This window comes from Oryctolagus cuniculus, chromosome 7, assembly GCF_051225735.1.
Source record: "Oryctolagus cuniculus isolate XC-2025 breed Fujian yellow rabbit chromosome 7, ASM5122573v1, whole genome shotgun sequence".
In the NCBI taxonomy this organism is placed as follows: Eukaryota; Metazoa; Chordata; class Mammalia; order Lagomorpha; family Leporidae; genus Oryctolagus; species Oryctolagus cuniculus.
The window spans coordinates 71,295,332-71,319,817 of NC_142873.1; the positions used below are offsets into that span (position 1 = coordinate 71,295,332).

Here is a 24,486-nt window from a genome sequence, read left to right on the forward strand (position 1 = left end):
GGATTGGAAGAATCAATATCATCAAAATGTTCATTCTTCCAAAAGTAATTTACAGACTCAATGCAATACCAATGAAAATATTAAAGACATTCTTCTCAGATCTAGAAAAAATGATGCTGAAACTCATATGGGGGCATAGGAAACCTTGAATACCTAAAGCAATCTTATACAACAGAAACAAAGCTGGAGGCATCACAATATCAGATTTCAAGACATACTACAGGACAGTTATAATCAAAACGGCCTGGTACTGGTACAAAAACAGACAGAGGTATCAATGGAACAGAATAGGAACACCAGAAATCAATCCAAACATCTACAACTTACCTTTGACAAAGGAGCTAAAATCAATCCCTGGAGCAAGGACAGTTTATTCAAAAATAGTGCTGGGAAAACTGGATCTCCACATGCAGAAGTATGAAGCAAGACTCCTACCTTATACTTTACACAAAAATCTACTCAAAATGGATTAAAGAATTAAATAAATGACTCGATATCATCAGAATGTTGGTGAACATTGGGGAAATCCTGGAAGACATTGGCATAGGCAAAGACTTCTTGGAAAAGACACCAGAGGCATGCGAAATCAAATCCCAAATTGACAAATGGGATTACATCAAATTTAGAAGCTGCTGCACTGCAAAAGAAATACTCAGCAAAGTGAAGAGGCAACCAACAGAATGGGAGAAATTATTTGCAAACTATGCAACTGATCGAGGATTAATGAACAGAATCTATAAAGAGCTCAAAAAACTCAACAACAACAACACAAACAACCCAGTTAAGAAATGGGCAAAAGACTTAAACAGGAATTTTTTTAAAAGAGGAAATCCAAATGGCCAATATACATATGAAAAAATACTCAGGTTCACTAGACATCAAGGAAGTGGAAATCAAAAGCACAATGAGGTTTCACCTCACCTCTGTTAGAATGGCTTTCATACAGAAATCAACAAACAACAAATGCAGTTGAGGATGTAGGGAAAAAGATACCCTAATCCACTGTTGGTGGGAATGTAAACTGATACAGCCTCTGTGGAAGAGAGAATGGAGGTACCTTAAAAAACTGAATATAGACCTACTGTATGACCCAGCCATCCCACTCCTGGGAATTTACCCAAGAGAAATGAATTCAGCATATGGAAGAGCTATCTGTACCTCCATGTTTATTTCAACTCAATTCACAATAGGAAGGATATATAATGAACCAAAATGTTCATCAACTGAAGACTGGATAAGGAAATTATGGGATATATACACCATGGAATAATACAGTGGTTAAAAAAAATTGAAATACTGTCATTCACAACAAAATGGATGAAACAGAAACATCATACTTAGTGAAATAAGTCAGCCCCAAAGGTAAAACCTTATGTTCTTCCCGATACGTGATAACTAATAGAGCACCTAAAAGGTAATCTATAGAAGTGGAATTCACAGTTCAGGATGTAATGACTTTGGACAACCCTTGTCTCGAATGTTCAGGAACAGTTTTTCTCATACAGTTTATTGAACTCCTTACTTAGTATACAGTTAATTGTATGTGTAATAAGTTAATTGATAATAGATCTTATTTAAAAAGATAATGGGACTAGGAGAGGGAGGAAGAAGAGGCATGGGAGGGTGGGAATGGTGGGAAGAATCACTATATTCCTAAAGTTGTATTTATGAAAAGCATGAAGTTTATATTCCTTAAAGAAAAGGTTTCTGGGAAAAGAAGAAGGAATGCAAATCTTGAAGTAAGAGTAAAGATTGAATTAAGAGGGAATCAGGCTATGAGTGGTGAGAAATGAAGTCAGAGAGGTGACAGGCAGCCAGATCATATGGGGACTTGTTCATGGACAGGCATTAGGAAACCATGGAGAGCTTTCAGCAAAGGCGAAACATGTTATTATTTGAATTTCAAATGATTTCAGTAGCTGCTGTGTTGAGAACGGACTGGAGGGGACAAACATGAAGGTCAGTTATCATAATAGCCCTGAATGAAGATGACTTTATCCAGGGTAGATGCCAGTATAAGGTGAAAAGTGATTGGACTGTGGAAATATTTAAGAGGAAGAACTGTCAGGATTTGTTGATAGATTACATGAGGGGTGTGAGGGAAAGAGAGATGTGAGGAGCGATTCCAGTGTTTATGATCCGAATAACTGGAAATGTGCAAATGCAACTGGCTGAACAGAAATATGGGAGAGACACAACAGGAGATGGTGGGAGACGTGTTAAGATCGTGTTGAGACAGTTAAGTGTGATATGGAAAAGACAGTTGAATATAAAAGTCTGGAGCTCAGAGAAGTCTGGGTTTGAAGATTTAAGTTTGGGAGTTGGTATTTACAGCTATAGGAGTGGATAAGATTTCCTAGAAAGTAAGGAGATTGAAATTCCTGGCACTGAACCCAGGGCAAGGAAACAGTGAGGAGTCTGGACAATGTTGTGCTACCTCATGGGGTCTTAATAAGTAATAAAAGAAACAACAAGCACTGAGCAAATGCTACTTTCTTCCTACCTCTGCTCCTTTCTGTTCTAGAGCTTAGGTCTAAGTGGCCAACGGTATCTTTGTGAATCAGGAAATGCATTGATATTTGTAATTGTTTCCTTCTGAAGATAATGTAATGCCTATGATTTTCATGGATGCCTGAAAACTAATATAGTAAGAGTATATGGTTGCAAGTTTTCTAACCTAATCAATATGTCTGCTAATTAATGTTTTGGAAGGTTTTCCAGTCACTGGGTGAAAGCTGCATTAATATGGGGCTGCTGTTCAATAACACATCATGACATGTTTGTGAAAACCAGACATAAACAAACACTTCTTTCCTGTTTTTTTCTCACTCAGGTTACAGCCAACTCTCAGTTAAAAAGGAAACATCTTTGCGCTAATTACTTAGAATTACAAACCACTGACAGGAGTTGTTTTCCAATGTAGAGCATTTTAATTTCCACTTTGATACAAAATTCAACTTCTTATTTGTGTATGCTGAATTGCTACTTCTATTATTTATGGGTGATGTAGATATCATTAAGCAATAAATGTTAGTTTTTTTAAACAAGTAAGAAATCAATAGGAAAATTATAGATATCTAAAAGAAGATTAAATCTATTTTTACCTATGGCATAGAGAAATCATCTTTATCATGCATCAGGATGTTCAATTATGATTGAAATGTATTGTGGAAGTTGAAATGACTCTGTGAGGTAAAATGGAACTAAGTGAAATTCAATCTGGCCTGTAGAAGTTTTAGTTAACAATCCCACACTTTAAAATTTAACTAGAACTTCCTAAAAGCTAAAAGGAACTTGAAATGACTGATGCATTTAAACACAATATGGTAGTATAGAGTACATCCCATGACAAAAAATGGTATACATGGAAATAATAGTGAAATCTGTAGAAAATCTCTAGTTTAGTTAATAATATCATAGTTAATTTCTGAGTTTGGATAAATGAATAATGAGGTGTAAAAAATTAGCATTAGGGAAAACTGTTTAAGAGTATACAGGAACCTCTGTATTATTTTTGCAATGTTTTGAAAACAAAAAAAAATTCTAGAATAGATTCTACAAAACAAAAAGAGAGGTCAATGTTAGAGATTTGTGGGTCTAAAGAAGCTTTCTAAAAGATCAGAATGTCAATGGATGTGATGAGAGACCTAGAAAACATTAGCAAGAGTAGGGAACTAGAGGCTCCTGGATTGCCCCTCAACTTGGTTGGAACTCAGAGGCAGCATAGCCATGGAGAAAGAGGTCTGGCCTGCTCCGTGCTGGTCATACAGGAAACCCTTGAAGACTGACTGCTGTTTTTCTTAAAAAAAAATTATTTATTTGAAGGTCAGAGTTAGAGAGGGAGAGAGACAGAGGGAGAGAATCTTCGATCTGCTGGAAGTGGCTGCAATAGCTAGGGCTGGGCCAGACCAAAGCCAGGAGCCAGGAGCTTCTTCCAAATCTCCCATGTGGCTGCAGGGGCCCAACTACTTGGACCATCTTCTGCTGTTTTCTCAGGTGCATTAGCAGGGAGCTGGATCGGAAGTGGAGCGTCCACGACTTGAACTGGTGCCCATGTGGATGAGAGCATCGCAGGTAGTGGCTTAACCCACTGCATCACAGCTCTGGCCCTAGACTAACTGTTGTTAAAGAGTATAAAATAAAAATTACAACTGGTAGGCAAGGGCTACATTTGTACATTGGATCTCAACCGGGGTGAATTTGCAATGTCTTGGACACAACTTGGGGAGTGCTACTGACATTTAGTGGGTAGAGGCCAGGAATGCTGCTGAACACTTGCAATGCACAGAACAGTTCCTGCACAGCAAATAATTATCTGGTCCAAAATGTCATTGGGGCTGAGGCTGAGGAACCTTGGGCAACTAAAATAATGAGGTATGGTATAAGGTCTTGGTCAGGCTTTATAAGGATTTGTTTATATTTATGGGATTTATATTTTACTTTTTCCTAATTATTCACCACGTTCTATGTTTTACCCTTTCCAATAAACATATAAATGTGTAGTTGTGTATCTATGTGGTTTTCCTGGTTCAGTGACAAGTCTTAGTTAAGAGAATATGCAATGCTGATTTAAAGTTCAAACAATGCAGGACATAAGTTAGAGACTCATACCCAGTGAGGCTGTTTTGTGGGAGAGAAAAAAATTTGTAAGTGTAAATGAAGTATTAAGGAAGTGTATATTTATACACACGTATTATGCGTATGTATGTAGTTGTGTAAATGCCTTGCATACATAAGTAAAGTTAAAACTCCTTTATACAGAAAGCTTTGGGGAGGTTGCTATGGGATAACTCTCTGTCACCTGCCTATTTTTCAGCAGACAGGTTAGAATTTCCATAAGTGCTGCCATCCCCATCGTTAAAAGGTCTTACTTTCAGAATGGAAATTGAGCTCCTTGAAATGCTGATTCAGTTTGGTGAGAAGCAAGCAAAGGAAATATCAGAGAAAAGCAGAAAAAAAGAAATATCCTTTTTGGTGCTTCCCAGGCTGGATGAGGCCTGATGGATGAGTTAGTAGTTCTCACAATTTCTGAGAGACGGTGGGCGCGCATCATGTGCCAATTTAGATAAGCAGAGTACATGGGAAAGCATTTGTAATGCTATCCATTACTGGCAGCTTTCTTCCCCTTGCCTATTTGCTGGGAGGAAAGGGGGTTATTTTTAGGAGCTCCCTAGGTGAAAGCAGGTAGCTTTCCTTTCACGCCCTGTTATAGTAGTAGCCTCCCTAATGCTCACGAGATAATGTCCCCAATCCAATTCCAACGTGCAATTTTTTTTTGTCTCAGAAGAAAGGACAGCACATCCATGCTGTATGAGTCAAGAAGTTTTCAGAAGGCAATTTTTCTGCAGCTCAGGGTCCATTTATCTCTCTCAGTTTTTGGTGGAGTTAACAAGGACTAACAATCTGATGGAGTTGGCCATTAGGGACCAAACAGACTGGAATTTACCAGGGAAAAAGTAATCACAACACAGTTCAAAAGTTTATACCCTTTCACTTGTTAGCAATTATAACAACACAGAAGGAATGGACATTGTACATTTGCACTACACCAGGCACTGGCCTCAGAAGTCCTGCCCACCACTTCATGGGTACGGTGTTGGTCCCCTTTGACAGGTGAACAAGCTGAACACCGAGAAATGCTCACAGGTAGCCTGGAGCAGGACAGAATTTGAAAGCAGATCTCTGCCTACCGAGCCTGAGCCCTTAACGGCTCTCCAATTAGAGCTCCTCTTTTTTCTGCGGAAAAAAGGTATTTTAACATTCTTATGAACTTAGATACAACATTCATTTCACCCAGCAGCATAAAAGGAATTCATACTTTTTGTGACAATAAAGAAAGTGAAGTCCGAAATGGTAGCTGGGGCCCATCAACATGTAAAAGTGCTCACCCATCTTAACCTTTGTCATACTGGGAATGTTTTTGCGCAGTGTTCCAGTTTGATCAGAATTACATTTATAATTGCCTTTTAGCTATGCATTGTTAAAGAACTGATGGGCCGGCACCGCGGCTCAATAGGCTAATCCTCCACCTAGCGGCGCCGGCACACCAGGTTCTAGTCCCAGTCGGGGCGCCGGATTCTGTCCTGGTTGCCCCTCTTCCAGGCCAGCTCTCTGCTGTGGCCAGGGAGTGCAGTGGAGGATGGCCCAGGTGCTTGGGCCCTGCACCCCATGGGAGACCAGGAGAAGCACCTGGCTCCTGCCTTCGGATCAGCCATTGGAGGGTGAACCAACGGCAAAAAGGAAGACCTTTCTCTCTGTCTCTCTCACTGTCCACTCTGCCTGTCCAAAAAAAAAAAAAAAAAAAAAAGAACTGATGAATGACTTGCATTTCAGTTGCCCAAACTCTTGTTAAAATATGAAAAGCTAGGACAGCACTCGAAAGAGGGCCCAGTGGCCATTTCTCTGGGATAACCTGAGTGAGCAGGTATTAATCCAGGCTGCACCACTATTGATGTTCCTCTGAGACCGGTTGATACAAAAGCTAGGACCAACCCGTTTCCTTCCCAACCCTGTTTCTCAAGCTGGACAAAGAAGGATTCAGTTTCTTTTGGACTCACAGGCCCTCAGAATGTCTTTGCCTCCAGGATGTGTGCAATTCTGCCCATGTGGTGAGCAGTTGCAATTTTGACCCTTCCCTTGGGCCTGAGATCCTCTCTTTTTTTCCCCACTGAATCTTGGGAGAGGGAAGGGTAGCTGGTGGTCTACCTGTATTCTCTGAGTGTTTACTTGAAGGCTCACCTTTTTAGGAGAATGAAAGGCTTTTCTTCCAACCTACCCTTGGAAACGAAAAATGAGCTTGTGATGTAGGCAGGCAGATAGGATAAATTCAATTAGATTTGTGAGCTGGAAGACCACGCCTTCACCACTCCCCTGTGGATCTCACGCCCCTACCTAATCCCATCTGTACCCATACCTGCCAATCAGACTATGTAACCACTCCCCTTTGGAAGTGGATAAAAGGCCTGGAACATGGTGGGCCTGCCCCTTTTGTTGTCTTTGTTGCCTGGGCTTTTTGGGTATGTGGCCTTTGGGCCACCCTCTCCCTGCTGCACGTGGCTTGCTCCTGGCCTGCTCTCTGCTTGCTATGGACCCAACTTAGCTTCTAGACTTTTCTTCCTCCCCTAAATGAAGCCCTCACTCTCCTGCACATTTTTCTCACTGAATAAAATCCTTAAAACTTACCATGCTGCCTGGTCTATTTGAGCCAGTATTCAGAACTCTTCTCTGAATACGTGGCAAGAGCCCACAAGGCTTATCGATATTGAAACATTATTGATAAGTAGGATGGTAACACTTATATCAAAGGTAACACAGTTGGCTTAATAATTTAACTGCTCTAAACTTATATTTTCTCACTTGAGGAATAATAATAGTGTTCAGTAAGAGTTATCTTAAGAAGAAAATTGGGATAGTGTTTGTAAACCCCTAGCATAGGGCTTGCTGTAGAGCAGTTGCTTGATTTATATCAGCTACATCTTTCTGTTCCTCAGTTTGCTTGGGAGATGAGGGAAACCTCACAAGTTGAACCCCCATGGAAGAGACAATCCACCAGGTCTCTTTGAGGATTTGATTTTCAACTTTATTTTGAATGCTTAGAGTAAGCATGCTACTCACATAGCTTAAGGTACACATTTGTCTTTAAATATGCTGTTCTAGACAGAGAAACTCAGCCATACTCTAGCATTATCAGAATAATTGTCATAGCATTTATGATAGTGCTGTTTAAATAATAAATATTAGGGGCTGGCATTGTGGCATAGTGGAATAAGCTGCTGCCTGTGCAGCCAGCATCCCATATGGGTACTGCTTTGAGTCCTGGCTGCTCCACTTCTGATCCAGCTCACAGCTAGTGCACCTGGGAAAGCAGTGGAAGATGACCTAAGTCACTGGGCCCCTGCACTCCCGCGGGAGACCAGAATGAAACTCCTGGCTCCTGGTTTCAGCCTGGCCCAACCCCTGACATTGTGAGCATTTGGGGGGAGTGAGCCTGTGGATGAAAGATCTCTGTCTCTCCCTCTCTCTCTGTAACTCTGTCTTTGAAATAACATAAATAATCTTTTAAAAATAATAAATGTTAACAATAAGAACAGTCTGGTCTATTTTGATAACCTGTTAATTTCCCACTCCCTCCAAATCCATTCTTATATTTTTTAAGTAATAGAGCTCCCTGGGTTTTATGGATATTCTTGGCTATAGGCTTCATTTCCAAGTCTCCTTTACATTTTTTATGGAGTCATGTGGCTGAGTTCTGCCAACAGGATATTAGCAGAAATGATCTCTGCAACTTTCAGGTCATATCCTTAAAATAGAACTGTTTGCCCTCCATTTATCTCGCCCTTCCTGAACTGGAATGTAGATGTGGTAGTGATGACCTGGCTTGGACCATACAGCTAAGGGCATCACCTAAGGGAAAGTAAAGCAACAAACTGAAAGAAAGAAGGTCTCTCAACAATCTCATAGAACATTGCTGCTTCCCTCCTATTGAGTGTCCATCAGTTAGAGCTTGTATGTGTGTGAGAGAAATGAACCTTTATACCTTGTTTAAGCAACTGTTTTTAAGGACTCTTGTAAAACAAGAAAAACAATATGCTAAGTGTTGTATAACCTTGTGAAAGTCAAATCACAGGTTTTATGAGTTTTGAACATCTTTTCCATTGATTTGTCAAATTATTCATTAGTGTCTACATTTCAGGTAGTTAACTGGTAAAAACAATAATTCATCATTCTTTATTCCTAGTTAAGGATTTATATGTTTCTAAATTATATATCACACTCAAGTTATGAACATGGTCTATGTTCACAACTTGATAATATTGACTGGCTAGGGTTTGCAATTGAAGAAGAAAGGTCTTTTTTTGAAAAAAAAAAAAACAAAAAACAGTTCATCTAAATGAATAGCTATGGAAACCTATTTGATTTGTTAAATACACATAGTTTACTTTAGTCAGGCAATCTTGATTGCAATGTGACAGTTGCACGTATTGGGCAGATAAGTTACTATTAGTGGGTTAGAGGTTAAAGATATTATGACTTTATAGATAATTTGGCTAATGGTAATACCAAATCATATTTCCTTAATAAAATCAAGTGTATGTAATCTAGTAGAAGTTGAGTACTTTCATGTGTTTTCTTTTTTAAAGTTGAAGTTTGACAAATTTCATTAAACATTGTACAGATATTTAGCAAGAACCAATTACATGTCAGGCATAATTGTTTCTCCTAACTGGAATAGAAGCATATTAAAATGGATGAATAATATTTCTATTCCCAGACATGTAGGTAAGAAGAATTGTCTTAGAATCAGAGTCAGTGAACTCAGGGGGCTTCCATAGCCTTGGCAGCTCATGACAAGAGTCTAGGGTGATTACTAAGGCCATAAACAAGAGTGTCAATTTGTTAAGTCAACAACAGGAGTCACTGTGCACTTACTCCTCATGTAGGATCTTTGTCCTTAGTGTGCTGTACATTGAGATTTAATGCTATAACTAGTACTCAAACAGTATTTTTCACTTTATGTTTCTGTGTGGGAGCAAACTGTTGAAATCTTTACTTAATGTATGCTAAACTGATCTTCTGTATATAAAGAGAAACGAAAATGAAAAAAAAAATCACACCGTGACTGAAGTTGTTTAAAAACACTTAAAGCTATCACACTCTTTATCAGACTTATCCCCAGAATTAAATATACATATAGTTGGAATGTATTTTGTTTTTATGTTTTATTATTGTTACCTGACTTCGAATAAATTTGATTACTGAGTTAAAAAAAATAAAATAAAATTGAGTCCATTTCCTCAAATGGACATCTACTTAAATTCAGTAGAATAGATTATGTATTTGTGTTTATTTTGCTCTACTTTGTGTATGACATCCAAGCTACATTGTATGGATTTCAATTTGATTTTATAGAATTTATTTCCTGTTTGTTAGGTACTTGTAACTGATATTCTGGACTTCTTAAAAATAAATTTAAATTGATGAGGGCTTTTGGCTGGGGAGTATGATAAAAAAAAAAGGAAAATGTCAGCAAGTGGAATCCTGAAGGATTTTTTCAAAGAATTGTTTTGAGAAAGTTAGTCAAAGCTTAAGAAGAATAACACCCAGAAACCTCCACTAGGGAATCACTCTCCACAATGACAATGCTCCTGCTCATTCCTCTCATCAAGCAATGGCAATTTGGTGAGAATTTCACAGGGAAATCATCATAAACCCACCTTACCATACTGACTTGGTTCCTTTCAACTTATTTTTGCTCCCTAGTTTTAAAAAATCTTTAAGGAACACCCATTTTTTTCCCAACTAACAATATAAGAAAGGTTGCATTTACATAGTTAAATTCCCAAAAACTTAATTCTTTAGGGAAGCAGTAAGTGGCTGATACCATCACTTACAAAAGCATCTTGACAAATACCACGTGTTCTCCCTGATCTGTGGTAACTAAGAGAATACCTAAAAGGTAATCTATAGAAGTAGAATTGACACTTTGAGACGTGATGATTTTGAACAGCCCTTATCTTCACTGTTGGGGACATTTTTATTTTTCATGCTATTTGTTGAACTCTTTACTTAATGTAAGGTATGAGTACAAAGTTATCTCATGAGTATAAAGTTAGCTGAAAATATTTTTGTAAAAAATAAGAATGAAAATAAGAGAAGGAGGAAGAAGAAGGGTGGAAGTGAGGGCAGGAGGGAAGGTTGGGTGGGAAGAATCACTATGTTCCTAAATTTTTATATATGTAATAATGAAATTTGAATAACTTAAATAAAAGATTTCTAGGTTAAAAAAAAAAAAGAATCAGTCATTGTATGACCTAATGAAAGATCTCTGCGAGTGAGATCCCAGTGGAAAGAACAGGTCATCAAAGAAGGAGGCACCTTTCTCTGAAGGGAGGAGAGAACGTCCACTTTGACTATGGCCTTGTCTAAATAAGATTGGAGTTGGCGAACTCAAGAGGCTTCCATATCCTTGGCAGCTCATGACAAGAGCCTCAGGTGATTATTGACGTCATAAATAAGAGTGTCAATTGTTAAATCAACAACAGGAGTTACTGTGCACTGACTCCCCATGTAGGATCTCTGTCCTTAATGTGTTGTACAATGTGAATTAATGCTATAACTAGTACTCAAACAGTACTTTATACTTTGTGTTTCTGTGTGGGTGCAAACTGCTGAAATCTTTACTTAGTATATACTAAACTGATCTTCTGTCTATGAAGATAATTGAAAATGAATCTTGATGTGAATGGGATGGGAGAGGGAATGGGAGATGGGATGGTTGCATGTGGGAGGGAGGTTATGGGAGGAAAAAGCCGCTATGGTCTAAAAGTTGTACTTTGGAAATTTATATTTATTAAATAAAAGTTAAAAAAAAGAATCCGTCATTGTCAAAGAGCATATGCGCAATAAGGAAGGTCTAACCTACCAGTGTAAATGATCACATGCTGCAATAAGCTTGCCAGAGAATTAAAGGGCGTTTGGCATACAGCAAACACCACGTATGCTCTGAGTCAGAGCTGGTGCTTCTAATCCTGAGCATTTTAAGAGTAGGACAGGCAACACAATGCCACAGCTTTAAGATAGCTAGAAGCAGAAAGCCAATATAACAATGATGTTGGAACAAGTGTCAGTCTACTGTGAAGACTGGGAACAGAGCAGATGTTTAGAAAGATGAATAATTTATTAGTACATGTGAGCAGTTTTTGCTTGGATGAATCTCATCTTCTAATATAACTGCAAATATTAATAATTGTCTTATGGGCAGATTATATTACCATAATTTGAAGCTGCCATGTAGGCTGGTTGTGTCAGAGAGAGGGATTTATTTCAAAAGCAGACCCTTTTAAACAGAATGATATTTCATAAAGTGAGGGTCTCTTTTCCCTGAAAAATAAAACACTAAACATGTTTTTAAAGAATCAGTCACTGTCATGTTGCATGTTAGAAGTTGCAATTATAATTTTCAAATGAGTGCAAATAAATACTCACCCTGGAGGTTGGAGTAGAGTGAGGAACTGGTGAATTATGGGTCTCTCAACTGCTTTGTCAGGATAGAAATTAGTGTATAGCTTTTAGTTAGGGTCCATAGAGAACATCCTAACCATTTGACAAGAACCAAAAAATTGTAATAAGAATTCTGTTTGACCTCTACTCAGGTGTCACATGAGTTTCCTAAGTGGCTTTCAGCTACTATTGTTGCCAGGACATTGAACATTAACTGCAGATGTGCTTATCCATGATTCGGCTTCTTTGTAATTTCTTAAAAAATGTGGAAAAATGTTTCTAGTGAACAAACTGCTTGCAGCTCCAGAGTGAAGTAACAAAGCATGTTCAGCGACGTGGACAGCCCTTGCCTTTCTCGATTCGGAAGTAATCCGTGCTTTTTCTTGTAACCCTTCACACCTATTCCCAAACAACATTGTAGAGAAGCGACTCTTTTTTCTACCCACTCCATTTTTACTTTGCTTCTTACTGCTAATTGTTCACATTTGGTACCAAGAACAGATGTGCATTACTTGAAGAGCAACAAATATGAATCCCAGCCCTAATATAACATGGGATAAACAACAAGGACCTGTTGACCTTAGATGGTATAAGTGGACTAAGTGACATTTGCGTTATGGTAGACAAAACATACATTAGAATGGATGCATGTGGATGTCTTTTGAGCTGGTAAAATTAGTCATGGGGAACTCTCCAAGGGAAAGGAGATGACTTGGGCCCTATGTATACACATACAATTTTTTTTTTAAAAATACAGTGAGTTCTTGCTCTTGAACATTTTTCGTTTGTGCTTGAGACTTGGAAGGTAGATCACTAAATGCAATTTCCCTCCCATTTTCTGCATTACTCAGCTAATTCTCTTTGTTGTTTTTTTTCTCACATCAACAAAGCCAAAAATCTAATCTCTGCTAATGGTCTTAAATTGTGTTTCAAGGTACTGATTATTATTTAAATGAAATGTAAAAGCACTTTGAAAAAAATTAATGATCTGAAAGAGAGGTAACCACAAAAATAAACTTGCTTTGAGAAGCTAATAATTCTGGAGTGTCCTCTAGAAGACAGAAGACTTACGTAAGGCAAATTTGCAATAATGTTTGATGAAATGAATCAAGAATCATCAGGGTGAGGCAATGGTGGAAAAGGTCTAGAGTTGGAAAGATCTAGGCGTGACTAATGGCATGACTGTTACTAGAATTTATAGATTTTTGTGCTTTAATGTCCTTATGTGTAAAATGAAGCTTCTTAGACATCCCTCAAAGAATTGTCATTTCTGATGTTCTCCATAAAGGTTAGCAGTTTTGAGTTGAAGTGGGAAAAGGGGAGAACCCTCAGAAAATATCCTAATCTATTTTCAACCTCTCTTGGTGGTTGCATGCATGTTTATTCTGGGTCAGTAACCATTTAATACTCATTTGTACTAACGTATACAAGAGGTTGGGAGGTACAAGTTAGAGATAAAGCTAGAATAAGGGAACAAGGAAATAAAATGGAATATGAAGGAACAATAAATGGAGAGAAGGTGAACAATGTGATGGTGAGATGTTAAAATGCCCCATCAACAATTGCTTCAAAAACCAGGGCACTGGTACCATGTAAGCTTGACTCAAAGATAGTAAGGCATATATTCTTTATTGTTTTAAAACCATTTCAGGGCCTTCTTTTTCAGTTCATTAATTCTCATGTCATTGTTTAGGCTTCTTCAACTGGTCTTCATAAAGTGTGGAAGTATTTTAAAGTTCATTCATCCATGCATCCATGCACCCATCCATGTATCATCATTCATTTTTCTCATTCATTTACTAAGCTCTGTACTCAAAGGTATTCATTATATGTGCTGGGGCTTATGTGTGTGTGTTTTGGTGGAATTGAGTGGGTAGAATTGTTTTCTTTTCTGTAAGAAGTTTGGTTTACTTAGCTTCTTTTGTTAAGTTATAAATGATGCTCCTGAATTAAAAATAATCAGGCTATCTGGGGAATTAAAAACAACAGATGAGCTATTACAGATCTGGTAAAGCAATTAGTCAAATATGGAGAGTGAGAAATATGCTTGGAATGAGTTTGACTCATAATTGCCTCAGAATAATTTTTAAGTGTTTCTAGGCAACAGCAAATTTAATAAGAAAAAAGATGGAGCTTTTTTCTCCTTTTTTTCTTTCTTTTCTGTCTTATGTTGTCACAAGAGAACAGCTTGTGTACCTTCCTGCTGTGTGGTACTAGATATGGCTAGTTGGCTCAGAGCAGGAAGGCAGAAACATTTAGAAAATGACAGTTTCATATAGCATATCTTGTCTGAGTTTTTAAAAATCATTTATTTAGTTTATTTGAAAGTCATGGAGACAGAGAGACTTCCCAAAATGCTCATAAAAGCTGGGACTGAGCCAGGCAGAAGCCAGGAGCCTGGAATTCAGGGGTCTCCCATGTGAGTGACAGGGACCCAACTACTTGAGCCATCACTTGCTGCCACCTAGGTTGTGCACTAGCAGGAAGCTAATTGGAATAGGACACAGGGCTGGAATTCCAACCCAGGGACTCTAATATGTGATCTGGGTGTCCAAAGCAGCAACTTAACCACTGCCAAATGCCTGTCCCATCACCTCTGTTTAATGAAATGTTAGTTTAATTAAGGTACAGTTGGCCTACACATGTGGAGCTAAACTCGGATAGAAAAAAATGATGAGCCACACTTGGGAAAACAACTACCAGCAATAAAAAACATTTAACCTTTATATTTTTATATCAATATTTTGGTTATCTTTTGAAATTGAATCTTGCCTGCTACCTTTTGAGTTAACAAAGTAGATTATTACTTAATATTATATTGAGCAGAATGCATTTTCTCAAATCCATATGTGGAGGGATTTTCCTTATGTTATGGGGGATGTTGCTATAGCTGTCGTAAGAGCCCACTCCTTGGTTTTTTCTCACGACATATGAGGGTACTTCAAAAAGTTTATGGAAAAAATGGAATCAAAAGATAAGTTTATTTTGCTGCAAAAGTCTTTTGAAATGCATGTATGTTTAAAGAGCAATTATATTTATTTTCCATGAACTTTTTGAAGACGCACCACACCATTGTCCATTGGTGAGGTATACAGACGCAGTTTCTTACTCTCTGGGGACTACCAAAAGTTCACTGAAAGAAGGCAGAGGGTCAGAAGGGTGCTTTGGAATATTAAGAAAAATCCTTACTGGGGAACATTTAATCATAAGTAGCTTATCCTCCTTGAAGGGAATGCAGTGTGTTCGCATCATTCTCCTTGGCAGTTAACCTTTTACATTTTATGCCCATGACATTTCTGTCAGGCACTCTGTGTGCTTCAGTTAAAGTCAGAGGTGTTTGGATCCAGCTCAAGAAGTAGAAAGTGCATGGAGGGCAGCTTGATGCAAGGCTGTTTGGCAGAGGGCGGTCGTGGAGAGCTGCAGGGCTGCTGCACAAGCAGGAAGAGTCCAGGTCGTGCACAAGTTGCTGGAGTTCAGCTCCTTGGGAGTCTTCTTGAGGGCATTTGGGCTGTTGTTTTGGGTGTGGATTGTTGGATGGAGGAAAGCAATGGGAACGTCAGAGTGGGATTCCTAAATCAACCTGTACTGTTGTGCACATGGGTGTCTGGAAAGAGAAGTTAATGCCCTATACCTACACTGAGAATAAGTTGTTCAATGGAACAACAGAGAATAGTGTGTTTCATTTAGGAGGCAAACTGAAACTCTATTTAAATGAAGTACTTCATAAGGAGACATTCAATATTAGCTTTCCTCCTGGGAACATTTCCTCCTAAGGTACTGTCAGGGCACCTGGCAAAGTACTCATTAGTGTTGCTCCAAAGCTATGAATGTGACTCAGGGACAGAAACCATAGAAACCCACTTATTTTCTAAAATGTTTCCTCCCTTTGGAAGAAAAGACGAGAGGATGAGTAAGTAAGCATGCCTTCCTTAAAGGTATGTGTGAGTCAAGGGACTTTCTGAGTGTTTTTAATATGCTAAATATTCAAGTGAATACCTATAGAAAATAATGCATTTAGAAGTGAAATCTTAGCATGGATTGGAAATTTTAAAAATGCTGTAAGAGGGTAGAGTATATAGGATTTAACTTTTGTAAAACTTTTCTGCAGAATCTGAGATGAAATTTTTTTATGCTTAGGACTTTTAATTAGGTTTTGAATCTTTGTTCTTTGTAACTGTATGACTTGGGGTAAGTTAGTCTCTAAATTTCATTTTTCGTATCTGTTAAATGTTACCTACCACAAAGGGTGGCTATGAGAATTCAGTGAAATCATATTTAAGAAGTGTTTAGCACAGTGCTTGGTCCATCGCAACTGATCTAGAAAAATTAAATCTCATTATTAGCATTTTAGCTTTTAAGCCACAAAGAAGAATTCAACACTTTCCAAAGGGAAAGAATCTTAATTGGTGATATCCTCAGTTTGCTCAAAGAAATACAGTGTTCGCACTAGCATAAAGAAGTGAGAGATTTGGACCAAAATATAGAAGTACCTGGGTAAAAGTCCAGGCCATGTCCTTCATGTAAGTGTTTTAGGTTTTCAGGGGGCTCAACATTTAATATTTTTGAACACCTACCATGTGCCGGGCATTCTGGAAATTGTTTTATTCCCAGCAGTCCTGTGAAGTGCCTATAATTGTCTCACTGTTACTGGCAAGGAAACCGAAGCTCAAAGAGGTGAAGGAACATGGCCAGGCTTATGTACTAAGGTCAACAGAACAGGAATTTGGCCTGCCCAACTAATTTTGTCTCACAAACCCATGCACATAGAAGGAATGAAAACTTCGTGGGCGAAGTCTGGCCGTGCTGTGGACTCCGAGGTAACGCCAACATTTCTATTTTGATATTCCCATTCAAATCTTATCCTCTAGCTCAGAGGCTTGGCAGGATGGCAAATGTCACCCTTGAGCAGGCACCGAAGTCAAGCGACACATCACATTCAGGGTTTGGTTACTTTCCCTGTGTAGGGCATAAGGATGGCTCTGCCTTGTTCACCTTCATCAGCTGGTGTGACTGCTGTTCAGTGTGAACAAGAAATTGTACTGATTTAGTGGGCAATAAAAGCTTCTTAAGCACTGTGCGTAGTTGTTTAACAGAGAGATTGAATTTTAAAACATGCACCTGATTATCTAGCAGCTTTAGAAATATCTGAGAATGTTCAGTTACCAGGTAAAGCTGCTTGGCAATGTGATTTCTATAATGCTGGGCTTCTGCAGAGGCTGCTTAACACAGAAAAGGCACAGACATTTTCCTCTTCATGTGTTGCTTTGGAACATTCTGTTCCTTGCACATTTTTACCCAGCCAGGTAAGCATGCTTCTATGGGCCACAAGGATGTAGATTCTTTACTAATTCTTTGCAAATACATCTTTTTAATGACCAATCTTTAAACCAAGCGGTTTGCTGATCATTGGAGACATTTATTGTCTGTGTTAGGGGTTTTGCTATTTCTGGTGCATTTACATTTATAGCTCTCTTTTTGTTTTGCACCTGAACAGCAATGACCCTGGCTTGCTTTGAGATCCGTGTTTGTCTACCTTTCCTTGGCTCTGTGATATTGAGTAAGTGCCTTATCCTTTTTGTGAAATGGAGGAGTCAATGCATTTTTTTTTGGGTATTGCTGTGAGAATTAAATGACTTAATGTGGGGCTGATGCCATGGCTCACTTGGTTAATCCTCCACCTGTGGCGCCGGCATCCCATATGGGCACTGGGTTCTAGTCCAGCTCTCTGCTGTGGCCCGGGAGGGCAGTGGAGGATGGCCTAAGTGCTTGAGCCCCTGTACCCGCATGGGATACCAGGAAGAAGCACCTGGCTCTTGGCTTTGGATTGGCACAGAGCCAGCCGTAGCGGCCAACTGGGGAGTGAACCAACGGAAGGAAGACCTTTCTCTCTCTCTCTCTCACTGTCCATAACTCTACCTGTCAAATAAATAAAAAAAATGACAATGTAAGTGCAAGTGCTCTCTTGTAAATTGTACAAGAACCTTCAAAAATGACCCATAGTGTTATTCTAATTTAGATGTACGAACTAAAATCATTTGATGTTCTATAACGGAGTATGGATGGCTTAGTAGCATCCCGAAGATCTAAACTAGAGCTGTAGTGGGATGCTAGAAATTTGGTAATGATTGGATGTCTAATTGGTAATTTAACCAAGAGGACAGCTGAATATGGGGGAGGGTATTGCATGGTGGGAGCTGTTTGGAGAAAGAACAAAGGGGAGGGGCATGCTTCAGAGACTTCCTAGAAGGGGTAATCCCTTCAGTCCACAGAAACTGCTGTGTTCTGTCACTTTACAGGCAGGGTAGCACAGTTAGATGAGTCAGTCCCTGATCACCGCTTCCTAGTTGGGTGGATTGTTTTAATTCCTTTGGAAAAAGTGAAGATAATAACGACCTACTCACCTCACAGGGTTGGGAAGATTAAATGAGACAATGGATGTGAAGTTCAGGGTGCATAACATGGCCCTCTGAATATCTTCTCCTTGTTTATTTTTGGTCCCACAGGAGCTCTAACAAGCCAAGCCACTATCGCTACAACTAGAAGCTTCTGTACTTCTCAGAGCATTCAGGCAAGTTCTAAAAGCAATCAGTGGAGTCCTAGTAAACACTTTGGGATTACCCAGAATGCTGCCTAAACCTGTTAACAGTTTGAGTATGTGTAGCCACCGCCGTGATCAGGTGCAGGCAAAGCTGTAGGTGTTCAGTGTGTGGAAAGACTCTAAAAGGAGGTTCAGAGGGGTAGCTGGAGGTGTCTGTGCGGTGGTGGTGGGGGGTTGTGGGGAGGAAAGGATTACAAGGATTAAGTCAGAACTTCAGAGATAAGGGTTCTGGGCTGAGGAATGAGAAAGTAAACACAGCTTAAGCTGGGCAAAAGAACTGAATTTTCTAAGCTGTGGACTTGATTTATTGGATTATTTTTAAGTGTTTGTTACCTGCTGTTCAGACAACTGAGGGGTCTGACATAACCTCTTAAGAATCTTTAATTTCAAAAATCTATAAAAGGGTAGCTGTCTATGATTTTAGCTATTAAATATATAAAGGCATGCAATTAAGCTGCTAAAATGGAAATTATTTGAAGTAAGGAAGCTTTTTTTCCATGCTGTCAAATTCAGCCCTAATGTGCCTTATTTGTATAGTATGGTAAGTGTGGACAAAATGTCACAGCACAGCTACTGAATACTTTCATTTTCAAGATCTTTTTAAAAGTTCTCACTAAAGAGAAAATGAATGAAGTTTTGAAAATTGTCTATATCTCAAAGATAGGTAGATTTTAAATTATTATGACTATCTTTCTAAGAAATTTCATCTTTTATCTGTGCATAGTTAGAAACTATTTCTCACCTTTCCCATTCCTATTTCTTCCATGCAATCTATATTTTGGTAATAATATCAACAGCCCCATCTTATATTTGAGCTTTCCAGTTTTGATATGGCCATCACTTCATTTGAAGCCAAGGTAATTTAAAAGTTTTACCTTTTTTATTTTAAAGATTTATTTATTTATTTGAAAGGCAGTGTTTCACAGAGGCAGAAGCAGAAAGAGAGAGGGAGAGGTCTTCCATCCACTGGTTCACTCCCCAAATGGCCGCAACGGCTGGAGCTGGACCGATCCAAAGCCAGGAGCCAGGAGCTTCTTCCAGGCCTCCCATATGGGTTCAGGGGCTCAAGGACTTGGTCCATCCTCTATTGCTTTCCCAGGCTATAGCTGAGAGCTGGATCAGAAGTGCCGCAGCCAGGACTTGAACCGGCGCCCATGTGGGATGCTGGCACCTCAGACGGCAGCTTTCTATGCCACAGTGCCAGCCCCTAAAAGCTTTATTTGTTACATCAGAGTTTTCCTGAATATGTAGGAATGTGCATGATGTGGAGAAAAGGGCAAGGAGAAATGAGGTGAACACTTCCGACCAAATAATCCAGGTGGTGGAAGCGAGGAAATGTTGGTGGAGTATCTCTGTGGTATCTTCTATTCCCAGGTACTATGGCTGTGACTAGGAAGGGTATGGTAGAGTTGTGATGGAGGACAATGTGAACACACGTGCAGAACTGTCACCTGTCTTAAGGTAGGAGTGGGCTGGACCGTGAAGAACTGCCTTTGTGTGTGTGTGTGTGTGTGTGTGTGTGTACCTATCACATACCTGTGGATGCTAGCAGTTAGCCCATATGTTTTCTAACATTCTCAACAATGCTAATAGATAGATTTGGTTTCTGCCATATCATGGGAAATAGGCTCAGAGGCTTATGGGTAAGTCACTGATATGCACTTAAAAATAAATCTAGTGTTGCTATGCTCAAAGGATGTTTACAATAAAATTTCTAGTGTGGCCTTCTGATGTATTTCCCTAGACTTTTTTGGAAATCCTAATGGAAGATCTCATTGTGTCCCTGGAAATGAGGATGGCTCCTCTACTTACAATGTGAGACCAGAACAAAATAAAGGTAGCTGGGGAGTGTCTCAGTGAGGGCCATACCTGTGGATGCTTTGTTCTAGAACCTGGATTTGGTGCTGGTCTTGTTGATTTTGCTTCTTCATCTCTTCTTGTTCTTTCCCACTGCTGATTCCATCGAGAAGCCATTTCTCCCTTAAGGCCTTTTTCTGAAGTAAGAAAACATCAAGATTTTTCTCTGTGTAAGGCAACAATTTCCAAAATATATTGCTTCCAAACCTTTGAAGAGGAATGATTTTCTCTCCCTGCCTTGTCTGAATTAATCTGTTATTGTCTTTCATGGTAGCCCATTTTACTCCCTTCCAAAGCCAGTTTTTATGTCTCCACGGCCTGTGTATTTTTCAAGGTCTAGTTTAGGTGCTCCTTATCTGTATCCCCCTTGTGGCCCCTCTCTGGCAGCCCATCTTCACCCTCAGAGAACTTTCCTTAGAATCATGTTCCAGCATAGCTGGAGGAGTCATCTAAGGACCTCAAAATGTGATGTCTTTACTGTTGTTTAATTAATGTGTATGTCAATATGTAAATAATCATTTATTTGAGAGGCAGAGACAAAGAGAGACAGACATAGAAAGATTTCCATCTGCTGTTTTACTTACCAAATGCCTGCAATAGCTGAATCTGGGTCAGGCTGAAGCCAGAAGCCTTGAAGGAACTCATTCCAGGTTTCCCACTGTAGGTGGTAGGGATCCACGTATTTGAGCCATCACCTGCCACCTCCCATGGTGTGCAGCAGCAAGTTGATGGAATTGTAAGGGGAACAGGACCCAGGCCCAGGCATTCTGATATGAAATGCATGTCCCAAGTGGCATCCTTACTGCTAAACTAACACCTGCTCCATACCTCGTGTTTTAAACGAAGTTTAAAGCTCTTTGAAGCCATTTTGATAATCACTCCAGTGACTGCATATAATGACTGCTCTAAAAAAATATTTTGTGGGAATACTTGGAATAGTGGGCAAAACAGAAGATTGATATCATGTCTTAAACTAATTTTGCACTAGATTTTTGCTGTGTGGTGGACATTTATTGTGTTGCCTACCCAGCATCCTTTTTTCTGGAAGTCTTGCTGGCTCTATGCAGTGTTAACTTGAGCTTCCTTACAGTTCCAATAGTAGGATGCACAAAATTCACCAATCTGTCTAAACATTGGTGACTTGAATTTTTGTCAACTTTGACAATACAAAGAAGACTTGTGTTTCATCATACAAGAAAAAATCCTCTTGAATTTGCATGAATGAATTAAACTTCTGGACCTGAACCTAGGAAGACCAAACTGAAAGAGGCCTGTCAATTCTGGAGAGGGTTTAGCTGCCCTAAAATATATGTTTCAAGTAGAAGCTGTCACATATATGATTCTTTTTTCCCTAAGAGTTTGAATTTCTCCTTTTCTGCTGTAGGAATGGGCTGTCATCCTGTATCTGCTTTATCTCTATAAATTATTTGTCTAGTTACTGATAATTATTCATTGGGGGTTCACTATGTCTAAAATGGTGATGAGAGAGTGGAAACTTTATTTTCTAGAACTTGTTTCTCTTAAAGTTAAAATGGGAGCAAGTAAGAAGAATTTTGTGTCTTTTCTTAAAATGGAAGTTAGAATTAATATCATGGGATATACATATTTTTGCATTAAAATTTTAATTAATCTTGATTGTGCTAAGTAATTGCCAAGGGTTGATTATTTTAACTAAGACATTGGCCTTCAAACCATTCAAAAATTAATATTAGTTACAAAAATATTAAATGGAATTATAGTTTTGAGGAAAAAAAAATTGGACAACTCTATTTCATGCAGAGAGGTGGCCAGGACATGATATGAAAAGCACTATATTAAGTGAATAACAATAGCAGCCCAGATCATCATATTTGTGTTGGCCTTTTCAGAACCTTAAGCAATCACATGTGCACAACACACACAGTAAGTGCACTTGGTATTATCCTGCTCTGTGGTCATAGAGTCTTTCCCCTAGCATTATCCTAACCATTTACTATAGTTGATTAACTGTTTGCAAAAAATATTTTCTCACAACTTGGTAAATATTACTGGCATGGGTTAAAATTTAGCTCCTGAGGTCAAAGATTTCAAGGAAATCTACATGTATTGGCATTTTAAGAGTTTACATTGATTGTAATTTTTTGATTAAATTTGAAAATAGTGCACGGTAAAAAAGACAGAACACCTATCGAAATAGGTGATAATCTTCACAGATCTTTATAAGGATAGTTCTAGTCAATACATATCTCTATAAAAACACTCCCAAGGGATGGTCTCATACTGAGTTAGAAGGGGCAGAGATTCATGCCTGTGATGTGATTAGGTTAATTTGGGGCCACATTCCTTAGTCTGGATAAGAATAATTTTAGTGTTAGTCTTATAAAAATTTTTTCATTCTTCAAAAATTGTCATTTTCCCCTGCCTGGTGGAGGTTTCTTTGAACTAGAAAAAGAAATACAGTTTGGATGTGTAATCAAAATGATCAGGTACAACCACATATTGTAGTTATTCTGCTTTTGAATCACAGCTTAGACTTGTGCGTTAGTACATGATGCTAATGAATGTAATAAAATATATCTCATAACAAAGAAATTCAGAGTCAGAAGGCATTTGAACTAAATGAAAATGTAAGCGACATGCAGGGGGTAGGGTTTGACTTAGTGGTTAAGACGTCAGTTGGGACCCCTGCATCACATATCCGAGTGTGTGAGTTGAGTCCTGGCTCCATTCTTGATTCCAGCTTTCTGCTAGTGCACACCTTGGGAGACGGCAGGTGATGGCTAAGTTGTTGAGTTTCTGCCACCCACATGGGAAACCTGGACTGAGCTCCTGGTATGGGAAACCTGGACTGAGCTCCTGGTTCCTAAGTTTGATCTGGCCCACCTCTGGTCATCGCAAGAGTTTGAGGGAGCGAATCAGTGGATGGGAGCTCTCCCTGTCTGTCTTTCTGACTCTCTGCTTCTGAGCCTCTCTAATAAATAATTAAAATAATTAAACTGAATGGATTTACAGAAAATAAAATTTTCTAGATTGAGTTTATTTTGTTTTCCCCAGTGGCATGAGATTGTGACCATTTTATGAGGCAGAAAAAACAAATCTCGGAATTGCTTGAATATTAGAATGTTAATAACGTCCCTGCATGTGTGTCATGGGTGTGATCATCAGCTCAGGAGATAAAGATTAGAGAGAGATCATGTAGCTATTTAGAAACAGGTGTACATTAATACAAGGGGAGTACTTTGTTAGTGTTTGTGTCTATGTTGTTTAATGTGTGTCATTGAAGTGTAATGAAATCATTTGCAACTGGGAAAGCAGTGTGAACCGTCATGGGTTCCAGGACAAATGGCTAAGAAGGAAATGAGACAAGCTGGTAACTGCAGAGGCCAAAAGAGCTCTCCTGACTTGGTGAACATATTGTAGGATTGATTTTTAAAATACTTCTGCACATTTTTGAACTCCATTTTGGAATTATGCCTTGTTGCTATTTGCTATGGCCAACTATTTTCTGCACAACTTGGAGGAATGTTTTCTGTTGAGACAGCCACTCTTTCCACTATGTTCCTCTTGCAGTTTATGCCTCCCATGTAGTGTTCAGCACAGGATAAATGTCATGGTGTTTATGTGTCCAATATCATTTTAAAGGCACAAACCCGATTTTATTTATTTTTATTCTTTGTGTTCCCTGTACATAATAGGAGCTTAATAAATATAGGGCCGGCACTACACCCTGGTCTGAAGCGCTGGCATCCCATATGGCCACCGGTTCTAGTCCCGGCTGTTCCACTTCCCATCCAGCTCTCTGCTATGGCCTGGGAAAGCAGTAGAATATGGCCCAAGTCCTTGGGTCCCTGCACCTGCGTGGGAGACCCGGAAGAAGTTCCTGGCTCCTGGCTTCAGATCAGTGCAGCTCCTGCCATTGTGGCCAATTGGGGAGTGAACCAGTGGATGGAAGACCTCTCTCTTTCTCTGCCTCTCCTCTCTCTGTGTAACTCTGACTTTCAAATAAACAAATAAATATTAAAAAATAAATGTTTATTTACTGAACGGCTCTA

At 39.1% G+C, this 24,486-nt stretch overlaps 1 protein-coding gene and 1 long non-coding RNA gene across 3 annotated transcripts in view; one reads left to right on the plus strand and one right to left on the minus strand.

Annotated features, from left to right (window-relative positions):
• The window catches only part of PALMD (palmdelphin), a 71,618-nt gene that overhangs the window by 15,388 nt on the left and 31,744 nt on the right, over window positions 1-24,486 (minus strand). Inside the window, exon 3 of the mRNA XM_008264830.5 lies at window positions 20,468-20,592. Coding sequence (XP_008263052.1) covers window positions 20,468-20,592 — 125 coding nt within the window. The remainder of the gene's footprint in view (window positions 1-20,467; window positions 20,593-24,486) is intronic.
• LOC103350112 (uncharacterized) lies at window positions 16,644-24,463 on the plus strand. 2 transcript variants are annotated; one of them, XR_001794492.4, is made up of 5 exons: window positions 16,644-16,817; window positions 17,495-17,557; window positions 18,504-18,568; window positions 19,973-20,059; window positions 24,130-24,463. It is a non-coding gene; the product is annotated as an uncharacterized LOC103350112 (long non-coding RNA). The 2 variants fall into 2 exon arrangements; XR_016210872.1 differs by lacking the exon at window positions 24,130-24,463 and adding an exon at window positions 20,343-20,491 and having other exon boundaries at window positions 16,662-16,817.